We start from the raw sequence: 14,124 nt of genomic DNA, 5'->3' as shown, positions 1-14,124 counted from the left end.
GATAAAATAATCAATCTGCTGTCAAACAAAAACAGTAAGCCTGAAAAATAAGCCGCGATTTAAATAAATGTTTGATTCTTCTAGCCACTCAATTAAAGTTATACAAAAAGGCTTAGGTCTTAAAGAGGGCTTATTTTTATTAGGGCTGATTAAATTAAATCTTTAATTTATTGCTAAGCCTAGACAATAATTTGGCTGATTTGTATATTTTTTAAAATTATTTATTTGTCTTGTGATTTACATTATTCTAAGCCCAATATTGACTGATTTATCCGATAATTTATATTGTAAATTACTAAATTTGTGTCGTTAAATTTTTTTCTTTTCAGAAAGAAAATTTTGTGGCTGTTCAAAAGGAAAAAAAAAAAATCTTAATTTTACACATGCCAAATTATGTAATAATTTAATTTAATTGTTTGCACAGCACAGACCACGTACTACTATTTTTATAATTAAGGTTCTCGATGCGAAGTTCAAAAACTTATAGATTAAGATTTATCTTTCTATTTATATAAAATAAATTTATGCATTTTTTTTCAAATGTGACACATTATTAAGAAAAATGATTATTGAATGATTAAATTAAATTAATATATTACTCACTTTTCCCAATATTGATCAATTTGTACGCGTTTTTTTTTGCTGTACATGGATTTAACCGAATAAAGTTCGAATGCGCGCTAAAATCAACATATTTGTGAGACAATTAAATGAAATAATAAAAAAGCATGTCTTACAATGTTTGGCTCGGAATTGATTTACTTTTTTTTCGAGACTATTTCTTTACGGCTCGATTTTTAAGTAAGTTGAAGCGAAAGCCCTAGTTATTCATCGGTATGTTTTCCCTTTCAAATATCCTGTGATAAAAATAACTAGTTTATTATCTATTTCGGAATTCTCCGATTCGTAGGCGCAGGTGGCGCAGAGTTATATACTTTTTCCGCAATTTCTACACTTTTACTATTATTATTACCTTATTGTTATAATCATTAATATTATAAATGCATAATACATTATCATTATCATCATTATCATTATCATCATTATCATTATCATATAATTTAATATTATTATGATAATGCCAATTTTGGATTTCAATAACTTTTAATGGAAGTTGAATAACACCACCCTTTTCACCACATTTAGTAACACTAAAATATTCTTTCAACTTTGATTGGCAGAAAAAGTAATGTAACACGTTGTTTTAAATTTTTAAATTAGATCAAAAAAAATTTTTTTTTATCTGATTTACAATGGCTGCTCTTCCTATTTCTAACAAAGAATGCCTACCGTGGATTGTCCAAAAATTTGGCGGGACAAGCGTTGGAAAATTTTTAGAAAATATCACAGACACCATTGTAAGGTATGTATTTTATAACGTAAATTAATTTAATTTCTCTTCTAAATTTCAAGCATCTTAACTTTTTGTACTAGATCTCATTTAGAAAAGCACCGAGTTGCATTAGTTTGTTCTGCACGCAGTGGTAATACAAAGACGGAGGGAACCACTAATAGATTATTTAAAGCTTCTGAAGAAGCACTTAAGCATGGTTCCAAAGAATATGTTCGTATTGTAGATGAGATTTACGAAGATCATGTTAAAGCTTCTCGAGAAATTATTATTAAAAATGAAATTTTTAAAGAATTAGAAAATCAATTGCTTCAAGATTGTACAAAGCTCAAAAGTTTTTTAGATGCTGCACAAGTAAGTGGTGAAAACATATAAAAATTTATTTATATATGAATTTTAGGTAATTAATTCTTTTTCTTTATAGCTCATTGATGAAATATCACCTCGCTTGAAAGACAGTATTATTGGGGTTGGAGAAATACTGTCTTGTCGTATTATCGTAGCTGCGTTACAAGATAAGGTATTTATGCTCAATAAATTATTTTAATAAATAAATTACAAGAATTAAATTTAACGAAACTTTAATAACAATAATATCATTATTATTTAACCTATAGGGAATAAATGCTGAATTTGTTAAATTAGACAAGATTATTAATTTAGATAATATTATTGAACAAGGCTTCGATGCTAATAATTTAAATCAAAAATTTTACGATTATCTGTCACAGAAAATTGCAGATGCAGTTAATAAATGTGGAAATAAGATACCTGTTATTACTGGTAATTGTCTTTTCATTTTTTTTTTATCAGAATGCTCATTAATTACTTTTTTTATTACAGGATATTTTGGAATGGTACCGGGAGGTATTATTGATAGTATTGGACGAGGTTATACGGATTTATGTGCAGCACTTTTAGCAGTAGGACTTAAAGCTAAAGAACTTCAAATTTGGAAAGAGGTTGATGGAATTTTTACGGCAGATCCTCGTAAAGTTCCCAATGCAAGACTTTTATCGATCATTACACCTGAAGAAGCAGCAGAACTTACATATTATGGATCTGAAGTTATACATCCATATACAATGGAACAAGTTATAAGATCGGACATTCCCATTCGTATAAAGAATGTGATGAATCCATTAGGAGAAGGAACAATTATTTTTCCTGATGCACCTAAAAAGTCTAAGAAAGGATCCCTTAAAAATGGATATCATAGAAGACATCCTACTGCTGTTACCATAAAAAACAATATTATTGTTCTAAATATCCATTCAAATCGTAAAATTATGAGCCATGGATTTTTCGCACGAATTTTTGCAGCTTTAGATACTTACGGTATTGTTGTAGATTTGATTTCTACAAGCGAAGTCCACGTATCTATGGCACTAGGTGCGGAAATCGTAAAAAAGGATTTACAAAAAGCATTAAAAGAATTAGAAAAATTAGGCGACGTATGTTGAATTTATAAAATATTGATATTTTGAATTTTCCTTGATTAATTGACTAAAAAAATTTTATTTGTAGGTTGATGTACTTGAAGGCATGGCAATATTAAGCTTAGTTGGTAAACAAATGAAAAATATGGTAGGAATTGCTGGTAAAATGTTTACTACACTTGCTGAGGCAAATGTGAATATCGAAATGATTTCACAAGGTGCGTCAGAAATTAATATATCATGTGTTATTAATGAATTTAATGCTGACAAAGCATTAAAAATTATTCACGACCAATTATTACCCCTATCTCCACCCGCATTATTACTTCACGATCAATTATTACCCCAATCTTCGCCAACTTTATCACTTCACGTACCCAAAGCTCCGCCTGCTTTATCAATTCACGACCAATTGCTACCCTAAGTCCCGCCTACTTCATTACATTTAATAATAATCTTAGATAGAGTTTTAATGTAATAGTGTAATAAAAAATATATATCAAAATTTCTTTGAAAAAAACAACAACAATAATAATAAAAATCTCATCACGTGACTATCTCGTGAACAAAAATAATAATAGTAATGTGCAGTATTGTAAAATTTGTAAATTAAAAAAATTTCGATCTTGTGTAACATTTAATAATTGACACAGATGCGGAACCAACCAAAGATCTAATCCCTTTATCTGCATAACAGGTTGTATATCAGGATATTAATAGTTTTTAATAATTAAACAAAAGAGGAGGTATCCGAGAATACGGAGATGTCGTGTATATCTTGGCTACCGATTTTTCTAATTCTAGTAATTAAAATATTCATTGATGAAATGAAAATGCTTGGCACGATTGAAAGACGATAAAAGATGATCAAAAATGTAATCAAATGTAATCTTTTATTGACATGAACTTTATCGGGAAATATCCGAAATGTCGCGATTTACCTTTTTTTGGAAGGAAATTACTTTTTGGAAAGGGATTATTTGGAGGGAGTAAGAATATTCGTAATCACTATTTGTATTTTATTTTGCAGCAAATAAAAATAAAAGTTACACAAGAAATAAACAAACATAATAATAATTAAATAATTAATAAAATGGTGGTTAACAAACAAACATGACGCAAATTAATCGGAAGTTGTATAACCGTATGACTAAGTTTAAATATAATTTTTTGAGAGCTTCTTAAATATTTATTAATCTACTCTAAATTATTTTTCAATCGTGCGATGTCATTTAACTCCCGTGTTAAAGATAATGCAGATTATACATAAATTCTTGGCGATGTACGAATTACTTGGCGAAGTAATGTATAATCGTAAGTGTGATGTTTACTTTATTTGTTATTCAAAAATATGTGATTAATATTCACGAACTTTTATACTGAAATATTTATTTTAAAAAAAAGCCAAGAAAAAAAAATTCTCGAATTGGATATATGGCGGAAATTGTAATCTTCAATTACTAAATTTAAAATTTAATAATTATTAATTAAACAAGTTTGTTTATATTCATTGATTAATTGGGAATATATTGATATTGTAACTTTAATAATAAGCTAATATATACAAAATATAGTATTACTATACTTAATATTTTACCCAGAATAACAATATACTGCTTTGTTTTATTTAGATGACACAATTTATTAAATCTAATAACCATATTTATTCCTCACTCTCGATAATGTACTTCTTGATACCCAGTAAACTTTCCCTTCTAACCTTTCAAGTTACTTCGAATTAACATTACTTTAGCTTTATTTTTAATTAATAAAGCTTAGAGATTTTTTGCTTAAAGTTTTTCCTTTCCTTATACAATCCGTTGATTTCTGTAATATAAATTTTATTTTCGGCCCATATATTTGCACACTTATGACATTAAGCAAGATATTAATAAGTTTCATTTCACATACAATTTACTAGATTTACTAGTAATGTATAATTTTTATTATTAAAATAACTCTGAATCTTACCACTTTTATTATTTTTTTTCTAATTAAATGCCTTCATCTTATTAGATAATATGGACTTATAGATAATTTTATTAAATTAGATAAAGCAAATGTTAAAGTAGAAATTATCAAAAATATTAAAATACTAAAATGCAGAAAGCTTTTTATTTTTTCAAATAAAAAGTATATTTAAAACATAAAAGTAATTTAAAACATAAAATAGCAATTTAAAGCAATTTAAAACATAAAATAGTAAATTTTTCTAAAATATATTTTATAACAGAAACTTAAATAATTATAATTAAAGTTTTTCAACTATAATTTAACTTTTACATATTATTTAATATAATATTTTATTATAAAATATTTTAAAGAGTTTAATATTAAAATTTTGTAAATTTATCAATCAAAACCATGTAAAATTTAAGATATTATGAATATTTAAAATAATATTTCTTTTTCAAATTTTATATTCATTTATAAACTATATTATTAAAATTATAAATAATATCAGTATTAACTACTACTGGTAATAAGTAAATTGCAAATTAATATAGTGTATTACAAAAAAAACTGGAATTACCAAATTATATATGAATAGCTTATTTGAAAGATAGATTTTATAAATAACAAATTAATATAAAATTTATTCAATAATTTTTTAAAAATTTTTTATAACTATTTTAGAGCAAATTTATATTTTTTGCATAAAATACTTTATATTATTAAAGAATTTTTTTTTTATTTGCATTTTTTCTATCTATCTTAATAAAATTCAAATGAATTTGCATCTATTTTTTAATTTATGAATTTCATGTCAAATTTTTCTTTAAAATTATTAAAATTAACAATTTTTTTAAAAAGTAAAAAAGCATTAAAATCCTAAATGATATTAAAATGTAGCTAAATGATAAAAATTGGTTTTATCTTTTAAGTTAAAATGTGAAGTTATTATTGATGAATAATTATGTTATTTAAATAAACTACAGTCGGACTTCTATATAATCACCGAGTCTGTTACAAGAAAATTGGTGATTACATAGAAGTGTGATTACTTGGAATGAGGCCTCTATATATGTTTAATCTGCTTAACCTCTGCCCAATTACAAATTTGGTGATTGATATTATTACTATCATACTAATAGCTAAATATTGTCTTTTAGCAAGTATCATAAATTTTAATACTAATAAATAGAATGTGTTATGTAAAAGGCGCACTACTCACTGGTGCTGTGCATTTGTATATCCAACACATTTCTGCCAATCAAACGACTGATAATCAAACCAATCAGAAATTATGTGATTACAAGGAAGATTTTATATATTAATAAAACTAATATGTACGTTGCATGATTATTTCAGTGATAGTGATTATAAAATATACGTGATTATAAGAGGGTTTTTTAATTAATTTTAAGTCAGTTACATAAAATTGTGTGTTTATAAAGAGTTGTGATTACATAGGAGGTGATTACATGGAGGTCCGACTGTACACATATTTTTGTAATTTGAATTATTTATTAGTATTTTTTATTATATACTGAAATTATGATAATTTAAAGAATAAAATTTCCATTATAAATATTTCTTTATTGCAGATTTTTTAATATTTATTTTTTGGCATTATTCTAGAACTCTAAATAATACTAATACAACTCATATTTGAATTTTCTTAAAGTTTATATTAAAATTTTTCAAAAATTACATATTACAGAGGTATTTTCAAAATTTTATTATCCTACATATCCTATTTTTAATACAACCAGTAATTTGATTTTAATAAAATTTATATCATTGGATTTGGCTTGATAAAAGGATTTTAATGATATTAAAATCAACATTTTTAACTTTAATATTAACAGAATTATACCATAAAATTTAAATTTAATTTACCAATATTTTATAAATGTAATTTAATTTCTGTTATATTTTATGCTTTAAAGTAAATAATTATTACTAATTTTTTTAAAAAATAATGTAAATACTAAATATTTATAACTTTAAAAGATATTAAAATGTAATCTTGGATTTCAGATTTACTATACAATTTATACAATATAAGTTGAGTTTATTTAAGCATATAATAATATGTATTTTTATCATGTGAATAATATTCCATTTTTTTTGTAATATCTATATATATAGTTAGATTTCTATATATTTACCTAATTGGTTCAGCAAAAAACAGTAATTATATAGAGTTGTAACTATATAAAAGTTAATTGATTAATAATAATATTATATAGGTTAAGCAAAAATAAATGCTTATAGAAAGGTATTTTTATATAGAAAGTGATTGTATAGAAATCTGATTGTATAATATATAAATAATTTATTTTAAATTTAAAAATTTAATAAATAATTCTTATAATTTTTGATTTAAATATTTTATAATCTTAGATTCATAGGTTATATCTGCAGATGGGCAGGGAGTAATTTATTTAGAATAGGTTATTAGGTTTTGATTCATATAACTTTATCTTTTAAATAAAAAACACCATTTCCTTTAAGTATAATAATAAAAAAAAAAATAAAATAAAAATATTTTATAATCTTTTAAAATGTATTTTATATTAAATTTAATAATAATTTAAACTATATATACTATTTAAATTCCAAATTTCAAATCTCAAATTATATTGAATTTTGGCAATATATATAAAATATACACTAATATTATATTTAACAATTTCATTATATTTTATTATTAAATTCCATTTACTAAAAATTGAATCAAAATTTGAATTATAACCTATTTTATATTTACTATAAAAGAAAACAAAAAATTATTAGAGAATAATGCTTTTCAACTATTAAAAAATTTGGATATAATTATTAATTAATTTATCATTTTTTTTTTAATTTTAAAATTTGGTTGAACCTTTAATATTACATAACTTATGAAATTCTAAAGCCTCAAATCCATTTTTACTGGTATAATAAAAAATTCAGATAGATGTATTTATAAAATAATATTAAGGTTTGCCTTTTCTATCAATCAAATTTGCAAGAACTAATATTTGTATTTATAAGTTAGGTCTTTAAGATAAAATATAGAACTTGATGTAGCTGAAAAGAAATGATATTTAATCATATCCTTGTATAATTGTTCGGGAAATATTGGTTCAAAAAGACTTTAGGAGGAATTTGTAACCAACTAATATGTGGAATTGGATCATAAAATTCTTTTAATTCATCAAAATTACTTGACGTTCATCAAAATAATTTGATAAAATTATGTTGTGCTAACATTCTTACCCCATTCAAGTATGTATTCCCAAATATCAAAAGCCCACTCTGTTTTTAAAAAAAAGAATGATAAGATCTCTCTTTAATGATATAATTTTAAAGGGTTACGGGACATTTTGCCGAAAGCCATTTCGCCGAAAAATAATCTCTGGTATGAGTTATTCATAATGTTGACCCTATTTTCCGGCGAAATTTCCTTTCGGCGAAATGTCCCGATACCATTTTGAAGATTCAAAAAGCATTTCAGGACTTTGACAAATATTATATAAATAATAGTTTCTCAAAAATCCAACAAGTTTCATGTTGAAATACTACTTGAAGAACTTTGATAAGATTATAAAACTTTTTCTCGATTTCAATTAAATAATTTTGAATATAATCGCCAAGTTTTTCAGATTCGATTCGTCAGTTGTAATTAAATTTAACAATTCTGTTTATCGAGATTGATGATTCGAGTATTTAAATTAATTCAATAATTTGGAAAAATATTTGGTTTTTTGACCTAGCACTTAAGAATTCTTCCATATTATGACCTTCTCCAGCTTGAATAGAATAATTAAATCATAATTCTTTCCTGTGGAAAAAAGTTGCTCGATATCTAGTGAAATCCGATAAAATTCCCGTAATTGTTTTTAATGCAGAACTTAGAATAAAAGTTAACGGCAAATACGGCACCGGATGAAATCTCAATTTCACGTGATTCATCTGAAATACAAAAACCATAACGCGGTTATCTATTTTTATCTTATTTCTGGCAACTATAATTAGCTGCTAAAAATAAGTAGGTACATGACATCTCAATGCAAATGTTTTTGTTTTTGAATACCTTGAAGCAAATATTCGAACTTACTTATCGGATGTAAATTGGGAATGTTGGGCAGGGCCGGTTTATTTTTATGGAAAGGGAAAAAGAGTCAATAAAAAGTTATTTATTCTTGTATAGAATGAACATTTTTTAAATGTTTTGTTATATTCGTAGTACTACCCCCAGAACATATATAAGTTTTACTGCAATAAGTACAGGTAGCTCTTTTATTATATTTAAAATTTTCATCTTAGAAGAAAATAAAAAAAAAAAATTTCATGGTAACTAAGAGAAATAAAAAGATTGTCAGTATGATTGTTCATGTCATTCAAATGATAATTTAAAATTCCGATATTTAATATCTCGACACTAACCTCATATTACAGCTGATTTCATAATGTACAGGACACTTGGCCGAGAGTTGCCGGTTGTCGCCTGTCGGCAAATTGAAAAAATAACGAAACACATGATTTAGCTAATATCACGTTACACCCTTTTTTGGATTCAAAGGTAATTGATTGGCTGATTGGCTACCGACAACCTGACAACTCTCGGCCGTACATTATGAAATCAGCTGTAAAAAATTTTTTATAAATTTGATAGCCATTAAATGACTTAGTACAAAATATTATAATGGATATAAAGTCCGGGTGCCGCCTAAATCCGAAACTCAGTCCTGACACTACTATCCCGACACTTCAAAATCCCGACACTTTTAATATCACCATATTAAATTTATACTTAAAAAATTTATTATAAATTTAAATGACTTAGTAAAGATATTATAATGGAAATAATCCCGACCTCTATGCCGAAAGACCGAAACTCCGAAACTCAGTCCTAACACTATCCCGCTACATCCAAAATCCTGTCACTTTAATATCTCGACATCTAAATTTATACTTAAAAAAAATATTTATAAATTTGCTCGCTGGTAAAAAAAGTATTTATTAAGCAAGATTTTCGTTAATAGCAAACGATCCATTTTTAATATATTTAATTGTATGATTGTATAATGACAATAAATTTATTAACAAAAAGAATACTTTATTATCACGGAAATTTATTAAAAAATGGATGAGATATGCGAAAATGTGGTTCACATTTACAAAGAAAATAAAGGTAGATAAAATATTATAGGAATGTTAAATCTTGCTTTTAGTGAGAATCCAGTTAACGAAAAGAAGAAATATAAATAATTTTGTAGGTTAACCTGACGATGTTTTTGAAAAGTTTCAACAAACTTTTCGTTAGAATGTTAGAATTGGAGTTTACAGTACATGTGAGTATCTCTATAAGTACCGTTGAACCTCATTATTTAATTTCCTTAATTGATTTATAATGATTAATGTTTCAATTTGCTGTTTTTCCAACTCTTATTATTAATTAACACACCGACATTTTTGATGGGCCCGGATATTTATTATAAGTCAACGAATTAAGTAACGAAAAAGTCGATCTAATCTAGTCAGTGAAATTTAATAGGTCGACATGTTTTTTACTTACCGAATTAGTTAATGATCGATTTCTAGATTGCGCATTACTAGTAAAGATTATTTCAATTACCGGTAATAAGTACTAAAAATTAAAAAGTCTTTAAATTATTAACTTAATAAGTACCTATTAACCCATCACTACGCGTTACGATACCTCTTCTCTGACAACATCCGAGTCTCTTTAACAGAACAAATAAACAATGATATCCAGGTGCATGCTATATAATCATAATTATATGTTAATCTATAAGAAATTCCTCAAAATTATCAAAGTTACATGCTTCTACGATAGAGACGCGTTAGTAAAGAAAAGCTTATAACATTTTAAAATTAATATAAATTTGAGATTAATGTTTTGTCTTATCTTTATTATAATAAAAGTCGAACAAATAAATGAAAGTCTGAAAATAATATAAGTATTGATCGACTATACTTAGAAAATTTTTTTGATGTATTTTACACTTTCGTTTTTTTCCCTATTATCTCTAAAAGAACTGTATTATATTGTATTCTGCCAGTTTAGAAATGAATTCTATACGATATCCGATATTAAAGGAAAGAAATTACCTACATTAATTAAAATGGTAATGTACAGGATAAAAATAATTTTTTTTTTTGTTTTTTTTTTTTTGATTAAGGGAAAAAAACTGATTGCTCTTAAAAAAAAAGTAAATAAGAAAAAAAGAATGTCTAAATATCGTATTTAAATCATATATTAAAGAATGAAGTAAAAAATAATTTCTTAAAACAATTATTACTTTGTCGTGGGTAAAAGAAAAAACTTGTAAATTTTAAACATAATCATAAAATAATTACTGGATATTATAACAGACTTTTTTTTTTTTTAAGAGCTATGCAAATATGGTTGTTGATTACTATATACCCATCTAGAAGGCATTGAAAATGATTCATCACAATAATTAGCAGGAATTTCGTAAGAAGAAATCATTTCCAAATTAGCAGAATTATTTAAAAATCTTTCTTCCTTCAATGAAGTGGTAAACATTGTAGTTGCATTTAAAGGAATATCCGATGTAATAACCTCGGAGATTCTAGGATGATACATAAAAGTAGGAGAATACATTGTAGGTGTTAATGGAGTTAATGGAGTTAATGGAGAAGACATAATATTCTGTTGATAGTGTAAATTATTATAATGATACATTTCAGAAGGAAATTGTTGAGTTAATAAATTAGCTCTTTTTTGTCTAGTTGTGTAAATTGTCTGTTCATCATCCTCAACAGGAGAAGTGAGATGATTTGAAGAATTCCTCCTTCTGTTTCGTGAATTCGACCTTGACAATTGTTTATGTAACCATTTAACCTCATGAGCTATATCAGCGTATTTCCTAATAACATAATTAGGTTCTTGTTTCCATGCTTGAGCCGCTAAACATGAAACTTCACTCATAGAAAGATTATATCCTTGTGCACGAACTTCTCTGGCAAATTCATTACGATAAATTAGAAACTTATTCGTACATCTGGCTAGCAGTGCACCACTTTTATTTGTTCTAATTAGATCGGCCGCATTTATAGCTGGTGGAAATGGTACATGGACAGGAGAATGAAGCTGAGGTTCAGGCCTTTTAATTGCTCTTACTGGGGTTGGCTCAGTTCCATTCTCAAGAATAAATACGAGTTCCTGCTCGATTGGTTTATTATTACTTGTTTTACTATTACTATTATTATCACTATTATCACGATTATTATTATTATTAATGGAGTTATTCGATGTTTTTTGTGATTGATTTTGGTCGCCTGATTTTGATTCCGACATTTTGGATTATAAAAAAAGGAAAGTAATAAAAGTAAAATAGGAAAAGATTGAAAAAAAAGAAGAAAAACAAACGTATAATTATTTGATCGTGATAATGATTTGTTACATTAAAACATATAGAAAATAGATCGTAATATAACGATGGCGTAGCAGGTAATGGTTACGATTAAACTAATTGTCAAAGGCCGGAATTCTAATTATATAAAGTGTCTAAGGAAAGAACGTAAACTCATCAAATCTCGTCCTTTTATATTCAATAATTCAAGGTCCTGGTACAACTTAGGGATAACAAATTAGGAAAATACCATTAGTAAAAAGCATGCCTTTTCTATACCATATAATAACGGATTGTTCCGTGTTCCGTGAACATCTCTCGGTTTGCCGAATATACTTTATTCTATTTGAATACATATAACGCGTTATGTGAAACCATTTTTTTATTGTTGTTATTCCTTGCTGATCTTTAGGGGTAAAAGGAAAAAAAGGAAATATGAAGCCCTCAAAATCCAGGATCACATAGAAGATATATTTATATATTTTGTACGTTTTTAAAGGGTGATTTATCTCATTATTTGATTTAACTGATTACAGATAAAAGATCCTGATCCAAAATCTTATGTGCAATTAGTACAAAATAAGTAATAATAATGAATACTTTGCACATGTAATGTAATTAGACAACAAAAATGGCAATCGTATCATGAGTAAGTATAAAAGTTCCACAATCAAATATGGATCAATGAATTTTTTAAGCTATAAATTTTAGGTTTACAATTATGATCATCATTTTAACCAAATTTGATCACAAATTTACCCCAGAAATTACTAATAAAAAATACCAAAAATAACAGCCGATATTATTTTTAGTTACTACTATTATTATTATTATTTGATTACGTAATGCTAATCATGTTCTAAATGTTCCGGCGGAAACACCATAATTAGAAAAAAATATAATAATTCACAAAAATTAATTTGTTTTTATTATAAATTTAATAATTGGTTTTTTCATAATGAAAATCTTTTCTTTAGATTTTGATCTCTTTAAATAACTTTTTTTTATTAAGTAGAATTTCATTTGGTTTAACATGAAAGGTTAGTTCCTCATGGCTCATGCTTCATTGAGAGAAAAATTTTTTGAGCTAACAAGCCAATTTAATTAAATATCATATCATATATATCAGTCAGAAATATTTGAAGAATATAAATCTCACATTCTAAAGAAGACTTAACTATAGGTTAAATATAAAGGAATTCTTATCTCATTCATTAATCTTAACTATATTTTAAATCTGTATGATCAAATATTATAATGAAATATTATTTTTTTTTATTTTAATTCGAGATCCGGCTATAAATCAATGAAATTACTAGGGGCGAAATTTTGTAGATCATTAATGAAATTGGCATTTTTATGGGTAAAGTATCACTGCATCCAGTGCAACAAAATGTTACGCAGTATTTTATAACAGAAAAACCACAACTTTCGAATGCATTATTAATTTCCCTTCCGATAAAAATTAAAAATAACTTGTCTTTATGGCGACAGCAAATTCTTATTATTTACGAATTTTCACAGATCGACCGGATCACGAATTAAATATTTTCTATTAATAACTCCATTCTAGTATCATCAATTTTGATAAACGAAATAGATAATTGATTAATTGTTAATTCATAATTGCAATTGACGAATTGAGACATAAGATTTCATTACAATTATTTGTACATTACCTCAAAATTTCACAAGTTTCACATTGAAATATTGCTGAATGATGTGATGATTCCGATTCTCAAAATGACATAATAGATCTTCAATTGCAAATTAGTTAGTTCCTTTTGATTGTACAATGATAGTAGATCTTGATATCAAATACAATAGCATATGTCGGGTTTATGTTCATTTTAAATTTCAATTACTTTTTCACGTCTTAATACTTAGTACCAATCCTGTCCATGGTTATTAATAACTGCTTTAAACCCTCTCCAAAGTGCCATGTGTAATTAATTTAAAGAATTAAATTTTATTAAAATATACTTAAAATATACTTAAA

General features: G+C 25.6%; 2 protein-coding genes across 2 annotated transcripts; one reads left to right on the top strand and one right to left on the bottom strand.

The window, feature by feature from the left end:
- The first annotated feature begins 1,245 nt into the window (after nt 1-1,245).
- OCT59_014572 (uncharacterized protein) lies at nt 1,246-3,357 on the top strand. The gene is made up of 6 exons (XM_025312302.2): nt 1,246-1,363; nt 1,435-1,705; nt 1,776-1,871; nt 1,969-2,134; nt 2,195-2,805; nt 2,879-3,357. Exons 1-6 carry the CDS (start codon nt 1,254-1,256, stop codon nt 3,212-3,214), a joined length of 1,590 nt encoding a protein of 529 aa, XP_025190169.1. The 5' UTR covers nt 1,246-1,253; the 3' UTR covers nt 3,215-3,357.
- Nucleotides 3,358-11,134: 7,777 nt separating this feature from the next.
- On the bottom strand, nt 11,135-12,070 carry OCT59_014571 (uncharacterized protein; the record flags this gene model as incomplete). Its single annotated transcript, XM_025312303.2, has 1 exon — nt 11,135-12,070. The coding sequence occupies one exon, from the start codon at nt 12,068-12,070 to the stop codon at nt 11,135-11,137; it is 936 nt and encodes a 311-aa protein (XP_025190170.1).
- Nucleotides 12,071-14,124: the final 2,054 nt, after the last annotated feature.

This window comes from Rhizophagus irregularis, chromosome 22, assembly GCF_026210795.1.
Source record: "Rhizophagus irregularis chromosome 22, complete sequence".
Taxonomy (NCBI): domain Eukaryota; kingdom Fungi; phylum Glomeromycota; class Glomeromycetes; order Glomerales; family Glomeraceae; genus Rhizophagus; species Rhizophagus irregularis.
The sequence above is the reverse complement of the archived record's forward strand: the minus strand, read 5'-3'. Positions and strand labels throughout refer to the sequence as shown.